This window comes from Chrysemys picta, chromosome 3 (genome assembly GCF_011386835.1).
Source record: "Chrysemys picta bellii isolate R12L10 chromosome 3, ASM1138683v2, whole genome shotgun sequence".
NCBI lineage: Eukaryota > Metazoa > Chordata > Testudines > Emydidae > Chrysemys > Chrysemys picta.
Genome location: NC_088793.1, coordinates 763,582 through 786,821, shown reverse-complemented (window position 1 = coordinate 786,821; position 23,240 = coordinate 763,582). Strand labels below are relative to the sequence as shown.

The window sequence follows — 23,240 nt, the reverse complement described above, 5'->3', positions numbered from 1 at the left end:
TGAACAGCTTTAGTGGCTGATCCTCCTTCACAACATGCCACAGGGGCAAAGTCGTCTTGTGTCCTCATCCCAAATTCTTGCTGGATGTGGTGTCTGAGTGCCACCTAGCCAGACCAGTCCTCTTCCAATGGTCTTCCCAAAACCTCATTCTGATCACGGAAAGCTGGACCCCATGGCCTTGCTCAGGGAAAAGGAAATGCCATTTCCACTCGGCCCTTCCCTCTCTAGCTGGAGTAGGTTGTGCATATATGTTACCCAGGGTGACAGAACCTGATGGTCTTAGAGATCCTTCTGCCAGGGCGAAGGTGTACTGAGTCCACGGCCTGTCATACTGACACTGCTACTAATTATAATTATAATAGTCCTGCCTCTGTAATCTTTCTGTTACAGAAATCTGCAGAGCTGCTACCGGGAGTTCTTTCACACGTACTCAGTGCTGCTGTAGCATGACATCTAGATCTGATATTTGCTCTGGGGGAGCGGATCTGCAATCTGTGTTTGACTAGGACTTGCTGGCTTCCCACAAGTGGGAATATGCAGAGGCGACCTTAGAGAACTGTTTGGTTCCCCATGCATTGCCACTGCATATTCTACTCCTGGTGGAATTCTGCGCCAAAAAAATAAAAATTCTGCGCACAATATTTTAAAATTCTGCATATTTTATTTGTCAAAATAACACAATATAATCACACCAGTTTCAATTATTTTTGGTCATTTATTTCAAAATACCTGTCACTAAGTATGTCTGTAACAATACAGATAACAAAAAAGATTCCGGAAATATTTTTTGACAAATAGATTCCTTACTAGGCATATTAATATATAACGCTGAGTAATAATTCATTTTAACTATAGTACAGAACCCTATTTCCCGCACCCCTCAGAAGCATTGCAAAGGCTGGGGGGAGTCGGGGTAATGGAGGAGCTGAGGGAGAGGGAAGTATATTGCTGGGAAGGATCCTGGGTGTGAACTTGGAGGGTTGTTTGGTATGGGCGGAAAAAGTATGGAACAGGTTTTTGGGTGGAGGGGCGGGGAGGGATTGTTAGGGAGCTTCCCCCATGCAGACCCTGGCTGACCCCCTAGCCTCTCCCATTCAGTCAGGCACATCTGCCCCCGTCCCCATGTGTCTCTGGGCCCCCACCTAGCCACTCCCCTGTCCCTGTGTAGCTCTGCACCTCCCTCCCCCTGTGCCACTTTTCCACTCCCATTCAGCCTCTGCCCCAGTCTGTCTTCCCCCACTAGCCCCTATGAGCCCCTGTCTGACCCCTCGAGCACCCCACGCTGTCTGTCTCCCCATAGCCCCTGTCTGACCCCTCGAGCACCCCACGCTGTCTGTCTCCCCATAGCCCCTGTCTGACCCCTCGAGCACCCCACGCTGTCTGTCTCCCCATAGCCCCTGTCTGACCCCTCCAGCACCCCACGCTGTCTGTCTCCCCATAGCCCCTGTCTGACCCCTCCAGCACCCCACGCTGTCTGTCTCCCCATAGCCCCTGTCTCCTGACCTGGTCTGACAAGCTCTGCGAAGAAGGCAGCTCTCTCTCTTCCCTTGCTGGCTCTGAGCTGCAGCGTTGTTCTGTTGCCACAACGCCCTCTGGTGGGCAAAAGGCAGAACTGCAGCAACATTTCGGCAGAAGCTTTTTTCTGTGCAAAAAATTAGAAATCTGCAGGGCTCATTAATTATGCAAGCGCGCAGTAGCGCAAAATTCCCCCAAGAGTAATATTCTTCCTACTCCCCTCCTGCTGCCTTCCCCTCTTCCTTGGAGGGCTGCTCTCATGAAGCCCTTGGCTTTAGCAAGAGGAACTGAGGCAACTGACCCTCTTGCAGCCTCAGTTTCGAACAGCTGTTGCCACATGAGATTGGTTGTGCAGCCCCAACAGGCACTGCTTCCCAGGAGGTGCATCCCAGGAGTGTATCTGTGCAGAGGCAGCACTGTACACAAGAACCGGGGGGCACCGAGTGAAAGTGAAAGGGGGGAATTCAAAATGGGGAAAGGGAAATACTTTTTCACACAACATGTAAAAGATTGTGGAACTCACAGGAAGCTTTTTGAGGCCAAGAACTTAACAAGATTCAAAAAGGGGTTGGGTGTTTATATGGCTGGCAAGAATATGCAGAACTGTCATAATGAACGCTAACCAAATTCTGGCGGGGATGTTCAACCTCTTTCAGGGCTTCAGCTGATCTCTAACGACGCGGGTATGTCTGCACTGCAGCCTGGGGGGTAATGTTTGGCTCGGGTAGACATACCCTTGTTCACTGTGATCGAACTAGTGTGCTAAAAGTAGCAGTGCAACCATGGCTACGTGTGTGGAGGCAGAAGCTAGCTGCATGAGTACAGTTCTGCCCTAACCCCTAGGTACATACTTGAGTGTCTAGCCCGTGCCACTGCCCTTGTGGTTATGGCTATGCTGCTGTTTTTAGTGTGCTAGCTCGATCAAACTAGTGCGGGTAAGTCTGCCTAGGCTGAAAATTACACTCCCCACTGCAGCGTAGATGTACCCAGAGAGACCTAATGTGGGGGACAGATTATTCTACATCGGCTACTGCAGGGTTCTTTTACCTTTCCTGGGCTAGATCCGGTCTGGCAGTTCCTGTGTTCCTAGAAAACCACAGTCACCATGGTAAATAATGAGGTTTGGCATGTGGGTGTGGGGTGCATCTTCTCTTTCCCTGCCCCTAGGGACTGCAGCAGGGGAGACAGAAGGTTTTAGGGGGCTTGAACTCCTGTTACTATTATTATTGGTAGTAATAATTCCTGGTCCCAGCAACTTAAGAAGAGCAACCAGGCTCCCCTTTATGCCCCAGCCCAGCATCCAGCCCTGTGATCCATGCAATCAGGATGTTTTTGTTGCCAGGATCAGCAGTGAAATATTGGCTGAGCAAAGTGAGGTCAACTTGATGGCTTTTTTGTTTGTTTTTCTGTCTGTCTTTTGGTAGAAGCGATGACGTGTGCAACACTGTAGTTAACAGTGTCGACATTTAAATTGTCAACAGTAGAGTTCAGAGTTAACACACATTCATAGAATCACAGAATATCAGGGTTGGAAGGGATCTCAGGAGGTCATCTAGTCCAACCCCCTGCTCGTAGCAGGACCAATTCCCAACTAAATCATCCCAGCCAGGGCTTTGTCAAGCCTGACCTTAATAACCTCTAAGGAAGGAGATTCCACCACCTCCCTAGGTAACCCATTCCAGTGCTTCACCAGCCTCCTAGTGAAATAGTGTTTCCTAATATCCAACCTGGACCTCCCCCACTGCAACTTGAGACCATTGCTCCTTGTTCTGTCATTAAGGTGGTGGGACAGCTCATTCCTCTCAGAGCTCTGGTTTCAGGCTGTTTCTGTGGCAACTTTGGCAGTCAGCCCTAGAAACCCTCTAGAAACATACTTTTTAAACAAGCTCGCAGGGGGCTTTGTACCTGGTCTGCTCAGTCTGCTGCCGGTGCTGCTGCTCTGTTCAGGACTTTCTGTCTTGTTTATTGTAGGGTAAATTGGTGACGCACCCTTGCCCTCCATATGCCCTCACCTGGGCTTCCAGCAGTGTCGTGGCTGCAGGCTGCGATAAGAAGATTATAGCTTATGGAAAGGAAGGCCACATAATTCAAACCTTTGATTATAGCCGGGACCCCTTGGAGAAGGAGTTCACCACAGCAGTCACTAGCCCCGGGGGCCAGTCAGTCGTCATTGGCAGCTACGACAGGTATAGTGCCTAATGGCTGGGCCTTTCCTTTAGAACGGCCTTCCTCGCCTGCGGCTTGTAGTTTTTCAAGGTCATTGCTTCGTCTCTTCCCACAGGCTGAGGGTGTTGAACTGGAGCCCCCGCAGGAGTGCCTGGGAGGAAGCCAAACCCAAAGAAATCGCACACCTTTACACAATCACAGCCTTAGCATGGAAGAGGGATGGCTCGAGGCTCTGTGCGGTGCGTACCATGAAAGGATAGCCTCAAGCCTTCTCCAGAGCCACCCTGAGGTGTCCTGGAGTGAGGGTCCTGCCTGCTGCATGGCAGAGTCTGATGTGTGTCCCTACAGTCAACAAGACGTGGCACTGGGAGGGCCAGCCAGAGACGAAGGGGGAGGAGGGATGGGATGTAGAAACGCAAGGAGGAAGGGTGGGCTGGAATCTAGGGTGGGAAAGAAGTTGCTGCAGTCTGGTATGTGATGAGAGTCGTATGAGTTTGAGAAATGGCACAAGGGATGGTTCAGCAGCAGCAGGGAAAATAACAGAAGGGGTTTGGCCTGGCCTTCCCAAATGCAGCCTGCTGTCTGTCTCCCCTAGCTCCTGGCGGAGTGGGGAGGAGCTGAGCTGGCATTAACCCCTTGTATTCCAGGGACCAGAGAGTGCCCCTGTCTCTGTCTTGGGGATTCTGTTCAAAATTATCCCAGGCTGAAAGTCCCCTGGGCAAAAGATGTGCCCTACAAGGCTGTTCCTTGCTTCCCCTTACACATTTAAGACCTTGGTCTTTCAAACAAACCTGGTTTCATTCTGTGATAAGATTAGACGTTTGGTTGATAAGGATAACTGAGTCGATGTAATATACTGAGACTATGGAAAAGCATTTGGCTTAGTACTGCATGACATTCTGATTTAAAAAATGAGTACATGTTAATGGATTAAGAACTGGCTGACAGACCTCACAAAGTAGTTGTCAATGGGGAATCCATCATTAAATGGCGGTGTTTCAAGCGGGATTCCACAGGGATCGTACTAGGCCTGACACTGTTCTACATTTTCTTCAATGATTTGACAGTAAATATAAAATCACTGCTGATCAAATTTGTGGTGACACAAAGATTGTGGTAAGCTGGGCCCATTCAACCAAATGTGTTTTTAATGGAGCCAAATAGAAGGTCCGACATCTAGGAAGAAGGAATGTAGGCCATACCTATAGAATAGAGACTCTATCCTGGAAAGCAGTGAATCTGAAAGGGATCTAGGGATCATATTGGACAGACAGTTCAACATGAGCGCCCAGAGCAACGTGCTAGCGAAAAACGCTAATGTGATCCTTGGATAGATAAGCAGGGGAGTAGTGAGTATGAGTCGAGAGGAGATTTTACCTGTGTATACAGCATTGGTGAGCCCAGTACTGGAATACTCGTGCAGTTCTGATGTCCACTTTTTAAGAAGGATGTTGAAAAATTGGAGAGGGTGCAGAAAAGAGCTACAAAGATTATTCAAGGGCTGGAGCAAATGTCCTACAGTGAGAGAGCTTCATCTGTTTAGTTTATCGAAAAGAAGCCTGAGGAGTGACTTGATTACAGTATCTAAGGACCTTCCCTTGCTGCACTCTACCTGCCTTTTGTTTGCTCCCCAGGGCACCCTTTGTGGAGGGGTGGAGCAGTTTGATTGCTGCCTGCGCAGGAGCATTTACAAGAATAAATTTGAAATGACATATGTGGGGCCGAGCCAGGTAAGCAGTTCATAGCCTGTGTGAAGCGGGTGTCTGAGTGAAGCTGTGATAATCAGTCACCTGGCATGCTTGGAGTCCTCAGTGCTGTCTGCTACTCTCCTGTCTCACCCAGGTCTGCCTCCCCAGCCCACAGAGCCTCCTGTAGACTTCCTGCAGCCTGCTTTTGTTTTTTTAAATGGAGATATCCTATTTCCTAGAACTGGAAGGGACCTTGAAAGGTCATCGAGTCCAGCCCCCTGCCTTCACTAGTAGGACCAAGTACTGATTTTGCCCCAGATCCCTAAGTGGCCCCCTCAAGGATTGAACTCACAACCCTGGGTTTAGGACGCCAATGCTCAAAGCTATCCCCCCTCCCCCATCACACCCCTGCTGTGATGAGTCTCATAAGCTCTCACAGCTGGGCTCCTGCTTATACCCATCCCCAATAAAACATGGGCTGTGTTTAAAAAATTCTGTTCAAAAGAGTTAACATTAAAAAGTAAAACACCCAAATATTAAAAAGTCTGGAAACGGAATCCAGCCTCTCTCCTTGCCCTCCTGCCCACCCCACGCCAAACTTTGGCCCTTAAAATTTGGAAAATATACACAGAAGTCAACACAGTACATTACCAGGCAAGGGTAAAATCCCATTGCTAGCCAAGGGATCCATCTCCATCAGTTTGCTGGGAAATGTGTATGTTTTTGCATATTTTAGGAACAAGATTCAGTGTGGGTGAGTGGTGGAGGGCAGCTGGGATGACAGACCTGGTGTCAGTTCCTGGCTCTAACATAGGCTCATTGTGTGCCCTTGAACAAGTCACTCAGTCTCCTTGTGCCATAGTTCCCCATGGGTACAATGGGTGTGTGTGTGAGGGTAATGCTCCCTTTCCTGCAGGGGTGCTGTGTTTGTGAGGGGCTGGGCATAGAACTACCTAGACAGATAGACATGTACCTTCCTTAGGGCGAGGGCTCTTGTGTTCTGCTCCTGTAGGGTCCAGCCAGCTTCCTTACCTCTCGCCCTGCTCTCTCCAGGTCATTGTGAAGAACCTCTCCACAGGAACCCGAGTGGTGCTGAAATCCCACTATGGCTATGAGATTGATGAGGTGAAGATTTTGGGGAAGGAGAGGTATCTTGTGGCCCATACCTCAGATACACTGCTGCTGGGGGATCTCAACTCCAACAAGCTCAGTGAGGTACTGGAAATCTCTGCAGGACCGTGGGGTTGACCTGGTGTCTCTGGATTCCCAGGCAGACGCACTGGTGTCTGACTAGTGTGTTGGTTAAAAACAACTACTGGTTTTAATAAGTTGAAGGGGACTGGTTAACTGAGAGAATTGGTAGTGGGATCTGGGGCCTGTTCTGTTAATTTAGATGGACTAAATGGGCTAAGCATTTGAAATTTAAAGTATTAGATAAAGCTTTCATTTTAACAACATCCCTTGTTCCCTTGCCCTTTAGCTGGAGACAGTTTTTAGATGGAAAATTCCCCAGCTGTTTGACCATCTCTTAGATGGTATGGACCATGGTAATAACTGTCATCCCACATGGTGTCTGGGATTCAGCTGGGGCTGGTGGAGGTGGCGATGTCATCTGGTTCCCCCACCCCCATCCCTGGCCCGTTCTGGCCAGGACACCTCATGGGATCAGGATGATGAAGGCCGGGGTCCCAGGAAATGGCCGGAGTGGCAGCCGTGATGGTGAAGCTCGTTCCAGTAGCGTCTCTGTTCTTTCCAGCTGTTCTTTTTGTTCTTTCCAGACTTTTCCCACCAAATCATTTTCTTTTAAGGACCCAGAAAGGGAGTGATGGGTGTTGTGTCTCCCTTTCATATCGTCTCCCTTAATATTTGTTGTTATAGGTTATTGTAACATTTTACAAACTTTACATGCTTTTTACAGTTGAGCCGACAATTGGGGTAAATGTGTAGGCCCAGTCGGCACAACAGGTCTTTACCCTCTTGGAGGCCTTGGTTCCAATCTAGTAAGGAGCCCGAGCCCGGGGGTAGGATTTGTGACTTCTCTATTAACGTGTTCAGCTTGTATGTTTGTCTGGGCTGTGTATGTTATAAGCTCTGCAGGGTAGCATCCGTATCTCCTTATGTGGTTGTGCAGTATCCAGCACATTGTGGGTGCTATGCAATATATACAGTGAAAATAATTATAGTATATGCTCCCTAATAGCAACCCTGATATTAACGAGTTCCCGCTAATAACAACATTTTGCCAGGAACCAGTCCCATCCTATTGACTTTAATAGGATTCAAGGCTCTTAAGCAAAGTGAGCAGTCATGGGATAAGAGGGAAGGTCCTCTCACAGATCAGTAACTGGTTAAAAGACAGGAAACAAAGGGTAGGACTGAATGGTTAGTTTACCCAGTGGAAAGAGGTAAATAGTTGGGTCCCCCAAGGATCTGCACTGGGACCAGCGCTGATCAACATATTAATAAATGATCTGGGAAAAGGGGTAAACAGTGAGGTGGCAAAGTTTGCAGATGATACAAAATTACTCTGGATAGTTAAGTCCAAAGCAGACTGCGAAGAGTTACAAAGGGATCTCACAAAACTGGGTGACTGGGCAACAAAATGTCAGATGAAATTCAGTGTTGATAAATACAAAGTAATGCACATTGAAAAACATAGTCCCCAACTATAAATATGAAGTAATGGGGTCTAAATTAGCTGTTACCACTCAAGAAAGATCTTGAAGTCGTCATGGATAGTTCTCTGAAAACATCTGCTGGATGTGCTGCGGCAGTCAAAAAAGCTAACAGAATGTTGGGAACCATTAGGAAAGGGATCGATAATAAGACAGAAAATATCATAATGCCACTGTATAAATCCATGGTACGCCCACACCTTGAGTACAGCGTGTAGTTCTGGCTGCCCCATCTCAAAAAAGGAATATTAGATTTGGAAAAAGATCAGAGAAGGGCAACAAAAATGATTAGGGGTATAAACCAGCTTCCATATGAGGAGAGGTTAAAAAGACTGGGGCCGTTCAGCTTAGAAAAGTGATACCTAAGGGGGGATATGATAGAGGTCTATAAAATCATGACTGCTGTGATGAAAGTGAATAAGGAAGTGTCATTTACCCCTTCGCATAATTCAAGAATTAGGGGTCACCTAATGAAATTATTAGGCAGCAGGTTTAAAACAAACAAAAGGAAGTTCTTCTTCACACAATGCACAGTCAACCTGTGGAACTCCTTGCCTGGAGATGTCGTGAAGGCCAGACAGGGAAACTGCAGCTGATACTGTGCAAACAGAGGGTGCACCCACTGTCTCAGCAGGCTCAGCTGACTAGTAGCAGACTTCTGATTGGTCACCACTTAAATCTTCCTGTTCCTGCCACACCCCTCGTCTGAGCAACTGGTAGCTGGGCCTGGTGCTGACCAGACCCCAGAGACTAAGTTCCTGCCTTCTCACCTGGTTCCTGCTCCTTGTTCCTGTTACCTCACCTCATTCCGTGCTGTGCTCCCTTGCCCTAGCTCCAATTACTGACTCTGGTGTGACTCCTGACCCCAACACTACTCTGGGTTCCAACTCCGGCTGTTTGCATGGAAGGCACCAGGCTTGTCTGTGCTGCTGCAGAGCATGGGAGGAGGTTAGTTCCACAGAGCCAAATAGCAGTGAGATTTCAGAACCCAAGCCAGATGCAACCATCGAGATGAAGTCAGAGCTGAAATGCTTCTGCTGCTTTGATCGCTAGCTGGAATCCCATCTCACTGCCCCCAGATCCCGTGGTGCCGGCAGCTTAAGATTCCTGCAGTGCAGTGACGGGGCGAAAGGACCACCAGTGCAGCGGTCATTCACTCCACACCCTTGTGTTGCAGGTGGCCTGGCAAGGATCCGGAGGGAACGAGAAGTTTTTCTTTGACAACGAGAACGTGAGTTGGATTGGGTGAAACTGGCTGAATACACTATTCACAAACTGCAAACATGAAGTCTGTCCCCTGGGGTGGCCCATTTCTTTGCCATGCCTCATGCTATCCACCCAACTCCTGCAGCCTGTGGCCTGCTCCCTACCCTGCCCATGTTTCAGGGAGCAGAACAGACCTTTGGTATGAGAGCTGCATGGGCAGTGTTTCCACAACGGAAGGGTGGAAACACTGCCCTGGCAGCAGAGGGGATGGCAGAGGGGGAAGACACTGGGAGGAAAGTAGACATACAGAGAGCAGACATGTGACTTACTAGGGGGGAATCCTGCTCCACCTGGCAGGGCTGAGAGGCTTGGAGGAGTCGGCTTACTAGCCTACAGCCTGGCTCCTACAGCCCAAGAAACCTCAGCCCATTGGTACTGATTAGTGGCAGTCACAGCCGTGAGACCAAGGATGGAATGAGCTCCAGAGTCGGAGCTCTCCCCCTGGCCCTAGAGGGTGAATCCAGGTCAGGGTGCAGGGCATCCCTTCCACAAACCCAGCTAGTACCCGTGCCCCTCCACTGAGACCTTCCTCGCACACGGCCTGCTGTAAGAGTCCTGTCTTCTGTCTCCCTACAGGTCTGCATGATCTTCAATGCCGGAGAGCTGACTTTAGTGGAATATGGAAGCAATGAAATTCTGGGATCTGTCCGCACAGAGTTTATGAACCCTCATCTCATCAGGTAAGTGTCGCACCCCTCCTTATCCCCACCACAGGCACTGCCTTGAGACTGCATGGGACTGATCGGGGGCCATCACATCCCAAATTGTCCCCATTGCATGGGTCCTAGCCCTGAGACACAATGAGACCCATGTTGTTCCTGATGGTCTCTGAGGCTTAGCCTGCACTTAAAAGTTAGGTTGAGGTGGCTACATTGGTCAGATGTGAAAAATCTTACATCTCTGACTGACATAGCTATGCCAACTTAAGTAGTGTAGTGTAGACACCTTCAGTAAATCTGCTGCCTGTGGACACTGTTATGGCTAGTGGAGGCATAGTTGTTATAGGAGGACAGACGTACATTTGTCATATGCACTTTTGTGCATGACTCTGATGTTCCTCTTTCTGAAGCAGGACCCCTAACTCACACCTGGAGGCCAGCTGGTCTGATTGGCACTAAATGGAAGGTCTCAATGCCACTGAGTCTTGCTCTATCCCTAAAAAAATCTGTTCTTCGCTTCTCTCTCCTTCACAACTGGCCTCTTGTTGAATATTGAAAGGCCATTGCAGAGAAACTAAATGCATTTTTTGCATCAGTCTTCACGGCTGAGGATGTGAGGGAGATTCCCAAACCGGAGCCATTCTTCTTAGGTGACAAATCTGAGGAACTGTCCCAGATTGAGGTGTCAGTAGATGAGGTTTTGGAACAAATTGATAAATTAAACCGTAATAAGTCTCCAGGACCAGATGGTATCACCCAAGAGTTCTGAAGGAACTCAAATGTGAAATTGCAGAACTCCTAACTGTAGTTTGTAAACTATCATTTAAATCAGCTTCTGTACCAGATGACTGGAGGATAGCTAATGTGACGCTAATTTTTAAAAAGGGCTCCAGAGGTGATCCTGGCAATTATAGGCCAGTAAGCCTGACTTCAGTACCAGGCAAACTGATTGAAACTATAGTAAAGAGCAGAATTGTCAAGCTGTCATGGGATAAGAGGGAAGGTTCTTTCATTGATTGGTAACTGGTTAAAAGATAGGAAACAAAGGGTAGGAATAAATGGTCAATTTTTAGAATGGAGAGAGGTAAATAGTGGTGTCTCCCAGGGATATGTACTGGGACCAGTACTATTTAAAATATTCATAAATGATCTGAAAAAAGGGGTAAACAGTGAGGAGGAAAAATTTGCAGATGCTACAAACAACTCAAGATAGTTAAGTCCAAAGCAGACTGCAAAGAGCTACAAAGGCGTTCACAAAACTGGGTGACTGGGCAACAAAATTGCAGGTGAAATTCAATGTTGCTAAATGCAAAGTAATGCACATTGGAAAACATAATCCCAACTATACATATAAAATGATGGGGTCTAAATTAGCTGTTACCACTCAAGAGAGAGATCTTATGGTATGTCTACACTACGAAATTAGGTCGATTTAATAGAAGTTGATTTTTTAGAAATCGATTTGGTACAGTTGATTGTGTGTGTCCCCACTAAGCGCATTAAGTTGGCGGTGTGCATCCACAGTACCGCGGCTAACGTCGACTTTCGGAGCATTGCACTGTGGTAGCTATCCCACAGTTCCTGCAGTCTCCGCTGCCCATTGGAATTCTGGGTTGAGCTCCCAATGCCTGATGGGGCAAAAACATTGTCGCAGGTGGTTCTGGCTACATGTCGTCAGGCCCCCCTCTTTCCCTCCCTCCCCCCGTGAAAGTAACGGCAAAAAATTGTTTCTTGCCTTTTTTCCTGGGTTACCCATGCAGACGACATACCATGGCAAGCATGGAGCCCGCTCAGCTCACTGTCACTGTCTCCTGGGTGCTGCTGGCAGACGCGGTACTGCAGTGCTACACAGCAGCATCCCCTTGCCTTGCCTTGCCTTGCCTTGCCTTGAGGACGGCAGACGGTGCAATATGACTGCTAACCGTCGTCATCGTCCCGTGGGTGCTCCCGGCCGACCTCGGTTAGGTTGGTTGGGGGCACCTGGGCAGACATGGGTGTCCCTGGCCGGCCTCGGTGAGGTCGGTCGGGGGTGCCTGGACCAAAATGGGAATGACTCCAGGTCATTCTCTTCTTTAAGTTTTGTCTAATGGAGATTCAGTCCTGCCTGGAATATCACGCCAGCTGGAGGCTTCTGTCTCAGGCTGCTCTCCCAGTCGGCAGCACCGCACGGTCGCACCTACCCCATCCTACCCCTTGCTCCCATGGCTCATGAAACCTGGACAGTAGTAAGGAGCAGTTCAACTGAGCAAGTGCAGAATGGTGGTAGAAGGAGGCTTTGGACGTTTAAAAGCTCGCTGGCGCAGTTTACTGACTCGGTTAGACCTCAGTGAAACCAATATTCCCATCATTATTACTGCTTGCTGTGTGCTCCACAATATCTGTGAGAGTAAGGGGGAGACGTTTATGGTGGGGTGGGAGGCTGAGGCAAATCGCATGGTCACTGATTATGCGCAGCCAGACACCAGGGCAGTTAGAAAAGCACAGCAGGGCATGCTGCGCATCAGAGAAGCTTTGAAAACCAGTTTCATGACTGACCAGGCTACGATGTGAAAGTTCTGTTTGTTTCTCCTTGATGAAAACCCGCCCCCTTGGTTCACTCTACTTCCCTGTAAGCCAACCGCCCTCCCCTCCCCTCTTTGATCTCTGCTTGCAGAGGCAATAAAGTCATTGTTGTTTCAAATTCATGCATTCTTTATTAATTTGTCACACAAATGGGGGGATAACTGCCAAGGTAGCCCGGGAGGGGTGGGGGAGGAGGGAAGCACAGGGGTGGGGTAGTTGTAGGGGCATCCCCTAGAATGGCATGCAGCTCATCATAGAAGCGGCATGTTTGGGGCTCTGACCCGGAGCGGCCGTTTGCCTCTCTGGTTCTTTGGTAAGCTTGCCTGATCTCCTTAAGTTTCATGTGGCACTGCTGTGGGTCCCTGTTATAACTTCTGTCCTTCATGCCCTTGGAGATTTTTTCAAATATTCCGGCATTTCGTCTTTTGGAACGGAGTTCGGGTAGCACGGATTCGTCTCCCCATACAGCGATCAGATGCAGTACCTCCCGTTCAGTCCATGCAGGAGCTCTTTTGTGATTCTGGGACTCCATGGTCACCTGTGCTGATCAGCTCGCCACGCTGGCCAAACAGGAAATGAAATTCAAAAGTTCACGGGGCTTTTCCTGTCTACCTGGCCAGTGCATCTGAGTTGAGAGTGCTGTCCAGAGCGGTCACAATGGAGCATTCTGGGATAGCTCCTGGAGGCCAATACTGTCGAATTGCTTCCACACTACCCCAAATTCAACCCAGCAGGGTCGATTTCAGCTCTAATCCCCTCATCAGGGAGGAGTACAGAAATCGATTTTAAGAGTCCCTTAAGTCGACAAAAATGGCTTCGTCGTGTGGACGGTGTTAGGGGGCTTAATCCTTTACCCTCTTACTTCCCTGGTCCTTCTTGCATGAACAGAGAGCAACAATACCCGAAGTCCAAAGGCACAAACAATTCGATGTTTATTGGGGTGAACTTCCACAAGTATGATTCCAGTTTCCTTCCTTAGTGTCCCCCTTCCCAGCTCTGACACCACAGAGCCATCCTTGTTCCCATTCCCCCGTTGGCAAAACATGATCCCAGTTCCCCCACCCCCAGTCCCTCCTCCCATTCCCCCCCCCACTTCCTGATTGACTGCAGACTATATAGTAAAACTTGAGTTTTGCTTAGCTATATCTTAACCAATTATTGTACTGAAATTTAACTAACCAATCCTGACACATTGTAACATAGTTATTTAACCAATTATATCCCACCATCTTAATTGGTTTACACCCAACAAAATTAATTATACAGCAGACAGAAACAATCACAGAACGAGACAGAGACCATGCAAATAAACATACAAAACAATACAGAAGTGAGGATTTCACAACTGACAACTACATTTATACAGACATAAGGGTTTTCCAACTGTGTCTATTGATAAGTGAGTTCTTACCAGACAGAAAACTATCAACCGAAGTTTCCTTTTACACCTTCTAGGCTCTTCCCTTTCTCTGGAGGTGACAGGAATATCAGGACAGGATTGGATTCCTAACAGCCCAATAGCACCTTATTTCCATGGGACTAGTCTGGGATGTGAGGATGGGACCGGTCACTTCTCAGCGCAGGGCTGCCTCTGCTGCTTCGCCAAAGGCCTTACTTAGCCTAAGAGCAGAGCCTCAGACTGTCACAGTACGACAAGGCCCTTACACAGACAGTGATTCTGATTCTCTCTTTTATACCTCTAGAACTAGCTAAGTGATCACAATACATGTAAATTCTTAAAGTATAGGCCTTTACAGACAGGCCTGAATATCTATATCCTAACAGACGTGTGCAGGGTTAAATCGATCTAACGCTGCTAAATTCGACCTAAACTCGTAATGTAGACCAGGGCTTAGAGTCATCATAGATAGTTCTCTGAAAACATCCATTCAATGTGCAGTGGCAGTCAAAAAAGCTAACAGAATGTTGGGCATCATTAAGAAAGGGATCGATAATAAGACAGAAAATATCATATTGCCTCTATATAAATCCATGGGATGCCCACATCTTGAATACTGTGTGCAGATGTGATTGCCCCATCTCAAAAAAGATATATTGGAATTAGAAAACATTCAGAAAACGGCAAAAAAAATGATTAGGGGTATGGAACAGCTTTCATATGAGGATAAGATGGTGACTTTTCAGCTTGGAAAAGAGATGACTAAGGGGGGATATGATAGAGATCTAAAAAACGTGACTGGTGTGGCGAAAGTAAATAAGGAAGTGAAATTTTCTTATAACCCAAGAACTAGGGGTCACCAAACAAAATTAATAGGCAGCAGGTTTAAAACAAACAAAAGGAAGTATTTCTTCACACAACACACAGTCAACCTGTGAAGCTCTTTTCCAGAGGACGTTGTGAAGGCCAAGACTGTAACAGGGTTCAAAAAAGAACTAGATATGTTCATTTTTTGAACCCAGTTATGCTTTTGGCCTTCACAACATCCTTTGCCAATGAGTTTCACAGGTTGACTGTGTTGTGTGAAGAAGTACTTCCTTATGTTTGTTTTAAACCTGCTGCCTATTAATTTAATGGGTGATCCCTGCTATTTGTGTTATCTGAAGGGATAAATAACACTTGCCTATTCACTTTTTCCACACCTTTCATGATTTTATAGACCTCCATTATTGTCCCTCATAACACTTTTTTAAACTGAACAGTTCCAGTCTTTTAAATCTCTCCTCATATGGAAGCTGATTCATGCCCCCAATCACTTTTTGTTGTTGTTGCCCCCTCTGTACTTTTTCCAATTCTAATATCTTTTTTGAGATGGGGTGACTAGAACAGCACACAGTATTCATAGTGTGGGTGTACCGTGAATTTCTATAGTAGCTTTGATATTTTGTCATATTTTCAATTCCTTTCCTAATGGTTTTTAACATAGAGCACATTTTCAGAGAACTCTCCGTAATGACTCCAAGAACTTTCTTGAGGGGTAACAGCTAATTTAGACCTCATCATTCTGTATGTAGAGTTGGGATTATGGTTTCCAATGTGCATTATTTTGCATTTATCAGCATTGAATTTCATAAGAACATAACATTCATATGCCATTTTATTGTCCAGTCACCCAGTTTTGTGTGAGATCCCTTTGTCTGCTTTGGACTTAACTATCTGGAGTAATTTGGTATCATCTGCAAACTTTGCCACTTCACTGTTCACCCCTTTTTCCAGGTCATTTATGAATATGTTGAACAGCACTGGTCCCAGTGCAGATCCTTGGGGGGAGGAGGGCACTATTTACCTTTCTCCTTTCAGAAATCTGATCAGTTAGTCTTACCCTCTTTCCTGTCTTTTAACCAGATACTTATTCATGAGGAACTTCCCTATTATCCCATAACTCCTTACTTTGCTTAAGAGCCTTTGGTGAGGGACCTTGGGAAACACTTTCTGAAAGTCCAAGAACACTAAATCTACTGGATCACCCTTGTCCATGTGTGTTGACCCCTTGAGACGATTCTGATAGACTGGTGAGGCATGATTTTTCCCTTTACAAAGGCTGTGTTGACTCTTCCCCAACAAATCATGTTCATCTATGTGTCTGATAATTCTTTTCTGTTGCTTCAACCAATTTATCTGGTACTGAAGCTAATAGAGGAGGTATCTGAACCTCTAGCTATTATCTTTGGAAAATCATGGGAGATGGGAGAGATTCCAGAAGACTGGAAAAGGGCAAATATAATGCCCATCTATAGAAAGGGAAATAAAAACAACCCAGGAAACTACAGACCAGTTAGTTTAACTTCTGTGCCAGGGAAGATAATGGAGCAAGTAATTAAGGAAATCTGCAAACACTTGGAAGGTGGTAAGGCGATAGGGAATAGTCAGCATGGATTTGTAAAGAACAAATCATGTCAAACCAATCTGATAGCTTTCTTTAATAGGATAACCAGTCTTGTGGATAAGGGAGAAGCTGTGGATGTGGTATACCTAGACTTTAGTAAGGCATTTGATACGGACTTGCATGATATTCTTATCGATAAACTAGGCAAATACAACTTAGATGGGGCTACTATAAGGTGAGTGCATAACTGACTAGATAACTGTACTCAGAGAGTTGTTATTAATGGTTCCCAATCTTGCTGTAAAGGCATAACAAGTGGAGTTCCACAGGGGTCTGTTTTGGGACCGGCTCTGTTCAATATCTTCATTAACGACTTAGATATTGGCATAGAAAGTACGCTTATTAAGTTTGCAGATGATACCAAAGTGGGAGGGATTGCAACTGCTTTGGAGGACAGGGTCATAATTCAAAATGATCTGGACAAATTGGAGAAATGGTCTGAGGTAAACAGGATGAAGTTTAACAAAGACAAATGCAAAGTGCTCCGCTTAGGAAGAAAAAATCAGTTTCACACATACAGAATGGGAAGAGACTGTCTAGGAAGGAGTACGGCAGAAAGGGATCTAGGGGTTATAGTGGACCACAAGCTAAATATGAGTCAACAGTGTGATGCTGTTGCAAAAAAAGCAAACGTGATTCTGGGATGTATTAACAGGTGTGTTGTGAGCAAGACACGAGAAGTCATTCTTCCGCTCTACTCTGCGCTGGTTAGGCCTCAACTGGAGTATTGTGTCCAGTTCTGGGCACCGCATTTCAAGAATGATGTGGAGAAATTGGAGAGGCTCCAGAGAAGAGCAACAAGAATGATTAAAGGTCTTGAGAACATGACCTATGAAGGAAGGCTGAAAGAATTGAGTTTGTTTAGTTTGGAAAAGAGAAGACTGAGAGGGGACATGAAAGCAGTTTTCAGGTATCTAAAAGGATGTCATAAGGAGGAGGGAGAAAACTTGTTCACCTTAGTCTCTAAGGATAGAACAAGAAGCAATGGGCTTAAACTGCAGCAAGGGAGGTTTAGGTTGGACATTAGGAAAAAGTTCCTAACTGTCAGGGTGGTTAAACACTGGAGTAAATTGCCTAAGGAGGTTGTGGAATCTCTATCTCTGGAGATATTTAAGAGTAGGTTAGATAAATGTCTATCAGGGATGGTCTGGACTGTATTTGGTCCTGCCATGCGGGCAGGGGACTGGACTCGATGACCTCTCGAGGTCCCTTCCAGTCCTAGAATCTATGAATCTATGGAGGATAGTTCCATCAGTGGCTATTAGCCAGGATGGGCAGGGCTGATGCCTCTGTTTGCCAGAAGCTGGGAATGGGCGACAGGGGATGGATCACTTGATGATTCCCTGTTCTGTTCATTCCCTCTGGGGCACCTGGCATTGGCTGCTGTCAGAAGAGAGGACACTGGGCTAGATGGACCTTTGGTCTGACCCAGTCTGGCCATTTTTTTGTTCTTAATGTTTGCTCGTTTCCCTGTGGGGAGCTGGGATGCTCACTCTCCCATCTCTATGTTTGCCAGCCCAACCTTGAGGTAGCTTCTGGTCACTCACCCTTTCCAGATGCCTCAACAAGTCAAAAAATGGCTAATGCCTCATCCTTGCTTCTCCACCTGTGATATCTGAGTCAACTGAGCACTAAGTGTGTCTTAGTCAGGGCTAATCCTTGTGCTTATGCTCCCCCTGGACTGTTGTGGCAGCACAGCCTAGCCCGAAGTGCTGGCCACGCTGTCAGAGGCAGGGTGCTGACGTTCTGGACTAGCTTGCAGCAAACACTTGGCAGCTCCTGAGTCTATGAGACAGGAGGTGGTTGTAAGGGTTTTGGCCATTTTGGTACACTTATCAATCATGGATGTTCTTGGGGGACTAACGGCTATTTGCAGTGCATCTGTAATTGGGCATCCCAGAGCATCCTCTGACAGATTTCTCTGCTCTGAACTGGTGCTCTCCATCCCTGAGGAGGCTTGGGTTGCACCCTTTAAGTGAACAGAGGCAGCTAACAGGAGAATTGAAGGGCATTGCTTCAGCCTCTGTGCTTGGAGGTAGCAGGATTTGGTGAGTGGCGCATTTGGTCTTTCTGGGGGTTGTCTGTTACACTGTTCTTTTGCTCTCTGTGTATGGGCTGCATAGCTGGGCCAAGGGCCTCTGAGGAATCAGACAAACAGGGAATTGGAATAACTCATTTATGAGCATAAATGTAATGGAATTGGTATTACTGAAACTTGAAGGGATGACTCCCATGACTGGCATGTTAAAATCAATGGTTATAACCTGTTTAGGAAGGATTGTGTGGGCAAAAGGGACGGGAACATGGCACTCTATGCAAAAATGGCATTACCTGTTTCTGAGTCACTGAGAACTTGGAATGATCTTGAATGCTTACTGAAGAGGTTTTGGAACAAATTGATAAATTAAGTACCAATAAGTCACCAGTAGCAAATGATGTTCACCTGAGAGTTCAGATATGAAATTGCAGAACTACCAACTATGGTATGTAACATAGCGCTTAAATCAGCCTCTGTACCAGATGACTGGTGAATAGCTAATGTGATGCCAATTTTTTTAAAAAGTTCCAGCGGTGATCCTGCAGTTACAGGCCGGCAAGTCTAACTTCAGTACCAGGCAAACTGTTGTTACCCAGAACTCTGAGACCAGGTCCCTGCTTCCTTGCCTGGTTGCGGCTACCCAACATGGTTCCTGCTTCCTTGCCCTGACCCCAGTTGTTGACTTCTGACTCCAACTCTGGCTTGACCGTTGACATGACTTCTGACTGTGACTTAACTCTTGGCTTGACCATGACCCCAATGCTACCCATGCCTCCAACCACTCGGTCAGACTAAGGCTAGGTCTACACTAGCAGGGGGTCGTCCTAAAATACGCAACTTCAGCTACACGAATAGCATATCTTAGGTCGATTTACCTGGCCGTGAGGACGGCGGCAAGTCAACCGCTGCCGCTCCCCCGTCGACTCCGCTTCCACCTCTCGCTGTGGTGGGAGTTCTGGAGTCGACGGCAGAGCGATCAGAGATCGATTTTGTTGCGTCTACACCCCTGTAATGGGTCCTGAGAGTATAAATCAGATGCTAGGAATTTAGGAAGTTGATGATAAAGGAAGAAAGGGACACAAGAAGAAATCTATGGCCAGCAGAGTTAAGGACAATAAGAAGGAGTTTTTAAGTATATTAAGAACAAAAGGAATGCTAACAATGGTATTGGTCCCTTACTAGATAGAAACGGTAGAATTGTTCATTGATTTATAGATTCTAAGACTAGAAGAGACCATTGGGATCATCTAGTCTGACCTCCTGTATAACACAGGCCAGAGAAGTTCCCCAAAACTATTCCTAGAGCAGATCTTTTAGAACAACTTCCAATCCTGAGTGTACATTTAATAGTAATTAATCATTGGAACAATTTACCGGGGTTGTGATTCTCCATCACTGGCAATTTTTGAGTCAAGATTGGATGTGTTTCTAAAAGATCTGCTCTAGGAATTATTTTGGGGCAGTTCTCTGGGTTGTGTTATACAGAGGCTCAGATTAGATGGTCAAAATTGCCCCTGCTGGATTGGAATCTAGGAATCTATTAATTTGCTCTCATTTTTGTGCTCGGAGCCTATCTGGGATAATTTGTGGCGTACCAGCCTGGGAGCCTGACCCCTGCACCTCCCGGAAGCTGTCTCTAATGTGCAGACGCTCCCAAGTGGGTGGTGGTGTGAGGCTCCTGGTTCCTGCTCCATTTGCTTCCACTGCCTTCACGGGTTGCTGACCCTGTGCTATAATGACTGAGACCCCTACACACACAATGTGATGAAATGGGAATTATCTGTGACAGTTTTATGAATTCTGTGTGTGCCTCAGTTTCCCTCTGTCCTTTGCATTATTATCCCGGGGAGGAAAAAGGGTTCAGTCTCCTCTTGGGGGCAGCACAGGATATGTGGTGAGGATATTGCCTGTCTGGGATCCAGTGAATGAGGTGGTTGTGGAACTGGCTGGAACCTGCTGAGTGGAGAATCCAAAAGAGACAATGGAAAGCTCCAATGACCAGAACATTGATAGCTAGCAAACAATGACACAGAGCAAGGAGGTTTCTGAGACATGACCAGCAAGGGATAAAGAGTGGGCTTCTGGAGGAGGCTGGCTGCTCTCCCCTGGGAGTGAGAAAGGGACCGAACCTGAGATTGAATCCACTGCGGCTGGGCTGGTGGACTGCTCTGGCTTGACTAGAATGGACGATGCTTTAAGCTTTATTTCTGAATGCTAACCTCAGGCCTTCCAGTGCTGTGTTCCAGTTGCCTAATAAGTCCTACTCTGTTTTGAAAGGCCGGTTTGGTGTCACCACAGATACTGGCTAGGGAGCATTAGTCCCTGAAGAGCGAACAAGTCTCTAACAAGGAGTCTATCTCAGCTGGACTGCTGAGCAGAGCTCCCAGGGTGAAGCAGAAATTCTGGAGTCCCGGGGCTCAATCTCAGAGGCAGTGAGGCTGTGTAGCCTAACCTGAAGGAAGAGTGAGACCCCGGGGAGTCTGGCACACTGATGGGGTTCCTCCAAAAGACTGTTTAAGCTGGAGCATAGGATTTATCTCACGGATCCGTGATACAAGGTGTTTCAGAGGCAGAATTTCAGGGACCTGAGTAACTGTCCCTTCTAGGTAGAGAACCACCAATCTGCATGGGACCTGATGGATAGGCTGGGGTGGTTGTGGGGATGGAGAGCCACAGGTCAGGAGGTGTGGTTCCATGGGTGGAGGGGGATACCAGGTGTGGTTCTGGGGGAGGGTGGGAGATGCCCCAGGTGGTTTGGCAAGTGCACAGCATTGTCCGTCATTCTTCACTCTTCTCCATTGCAGCGTTCGCATCAATGAGAGAAGGCAAAGAGGGATGGAGGAGAACAAGAGACTGGCATATCTTATCGACATCAAGACTATAGCAGCAGGTGAATGGTGACCCTCGTCCTCCCTGCCCCGTCTACATTCACATTTCTTCCGGGAGGTGAATCATTAGAGTCAAGTTGCACCCATGTCTGGCTGGGAGGCTGCCCTGCTCACGGGTGTGCTACATGTCTGGTGAGGATGGTGGGTCTCTGGGGTAGGGCCATGTCTCCTGTCTGTGTGTGCAGCCATCAGTCATCATAACTGTATTGCTGCAGGCACTGTCAGTGCACAGGCCCCTCCAGCTGATGAGACGGGCTTTAGTGCTGCCAGGTGAAGCTCCCAGAGTTGGGAGGTATCAGCGTGTTCTGCCGCGTTGCCTTAGGTATGCGATGTCATGGTCCAGTTTCCATGGGACCCTGCCTCATCCGGCATGGCAGGACTTGAGTTCTGGATGCTCAGTTTGAACAGTGTGCAGAGAACAATGGAGTAGGGCAAGAATGATTTGCAGTCTGGAATGCTTGTCATGCAGTGAGACTAAAGAAGCTGTTTATTTAGCTTAACAAAGAGAAGGTTAAGAGGTGACTTGATCGTGGTCTACACGTACTCACCTGGGGAAGAGATTTCTCGTAGCAGAGACTCTTCACTGTAGCAAACAAATGCAGGAGGAGATCATAGAATACCAGGGTTGGAAGGGACCTCAGGAGGTCATCTAGTCCAACCCCCTGCTCAAAGCAGGACCAATCCCCAGACAGATTTTTGCCCCAGATCCCTAAATGGCCCGCTCAAGGATTGAACTCACAACCCTGGGTTTAGCAGGCCAAGGCTCAAACCACTGAGCTATCTCTCCCCAATCCAATGCTTGCAAGTTGAAACCAGGGCCGGCTCTGGGTTTTTTGCTGTCCCAAGCAAAAAAAAAAGGGGGGGGGAGAGAAGGGAGGATGGCGTGCCACCGCCGAAGCTAAAAAAAAAAAAAAAAAGGAGTGCCGCCCCTTGGAAAGGGCTGCCCCAAGCACATGCTTGGAACGCTGGTGCCTAGAGCCGGCCCTGGTTGAAGCTAGACGAAGATCGGAAATAAGGTGCACATTTATACAGTGAGGGCAATTAACCCTTGGCACAACTGACCAGGCGGTGTGGCAGATTCCCCAGCACTTGGAGGCTTTAAATTGGGACTGGGTGTCTTTCTAAAAAATATGCTGCAGCACATCCAGCAGTTCTACATTCAATGCAGGAATCGCTGGGTGCGGTTACCTGGCCCACGCTGTGCAGATCAGACTCCATGTTCATAATGGTCTTTGACAGCCTTAAAGAGTGAATAAGAAGAGAAGAGAGAATTGCTGCCTGTCACCATCATGAACAACAATGTTCCCGCCTTCCTGGCATTGCTCCCCAGCCCCCTGCTGGCCATGTGGATAACTACCCACAGTGCAACGCTCCGGAAATCGACGCTAGCCCTGGTCCATGGACGCACACCGCCGAATGAATGTGCTTAGTGTGGCCGCATACATTCGACTTTATACAACCTGTTTCCAAAATTCAAATGATGTAAATTCGGATTAATCCCGTAGTGTAGACATACCCTGAGTGGTATAGACCAAGGGTGTAAATCCCTGTCCTCAGCTCCTCTCTGCCAGCTGGAGTAGGCACAGAATCAGACTCTCCCTTCACCATCGGGTACGCTCGAAATAGTTCTTAGGTAGCATAATTAATCGAAAACATTTTAGACTCATGTCAGTTCATGGTTTGGGTGGGTTTGGCGGTGTGTATTGAGGTTTTGCTGTGTTTGGATTTCTTGGGCCGGGCCCAGGATGGCGGATCTGCCCCAGAGATTGCAGCTGAAGAGGTGTTCCTCTTCCCCACAATGATCCGTCTTTGGTGGGAATGAAAAGTGCCTTCCTGCCTCAAGGAGGGGTGTTGGCGGAGGGATACGATGCCTGTAAGGCTTTCTCTAGAGATAAGAAGGACTGAAGGACTCTGCTCCAAGATGGCTCCTGCAAGAGG

The 23,240-nt window shown here is 47.4% G+C and overlaps 1 protein-coding gene across 6 annotated transcripts in view; it reads left to right on the top strand.

The window, feature by feature from the left end:
- Positions 1 to 23,240, top strand: part of IFT172 (intraflagellar transport 172) — a 105,219-nt gene that overhangs the window by 18,297 nt on the left and 63,682 nt on the right. For all 6 annotated transcript variants that reach the window (XR_010600012.1, XR_010600013.1, XM_005293612.4 and 3 more), the window contains 7 exons: positions 3,487 to 3,701; positions 3,797 to 3,920; positions 5,316 to 5,411; positions 6,423 to 6,584; positions 9,222 to 9,275; positions 9,887 to 9,990; positions 21,219 to 21,304. Coding sequence is in view for 4 of the 6 variants with exons in the window: in XM_005293612.4 (XP_005293669.2) it covers positions 3,487 to 3,701; positions 3,797 to 3,920; positions 5,316 to 5,411; positions 6,423 to 6,584; positions 9,222 to 9,275; positions 9,887 to 9,990; positions 21,219 to 21,304 (841 nt within the window). In the remaining 2 variants the exon portion in view is untranslated. The remainder of the gene's footprint in view (positions 1 to 3,486; positions 3,702 to 3,796; positions 3,921 to 5,315; positions 5,412 to 6,422; positions 6,585 to 9,221; positions 9,276 to 9,886; positions 9,991 to 21,218; positions 21,305 to 23,240) is intronic.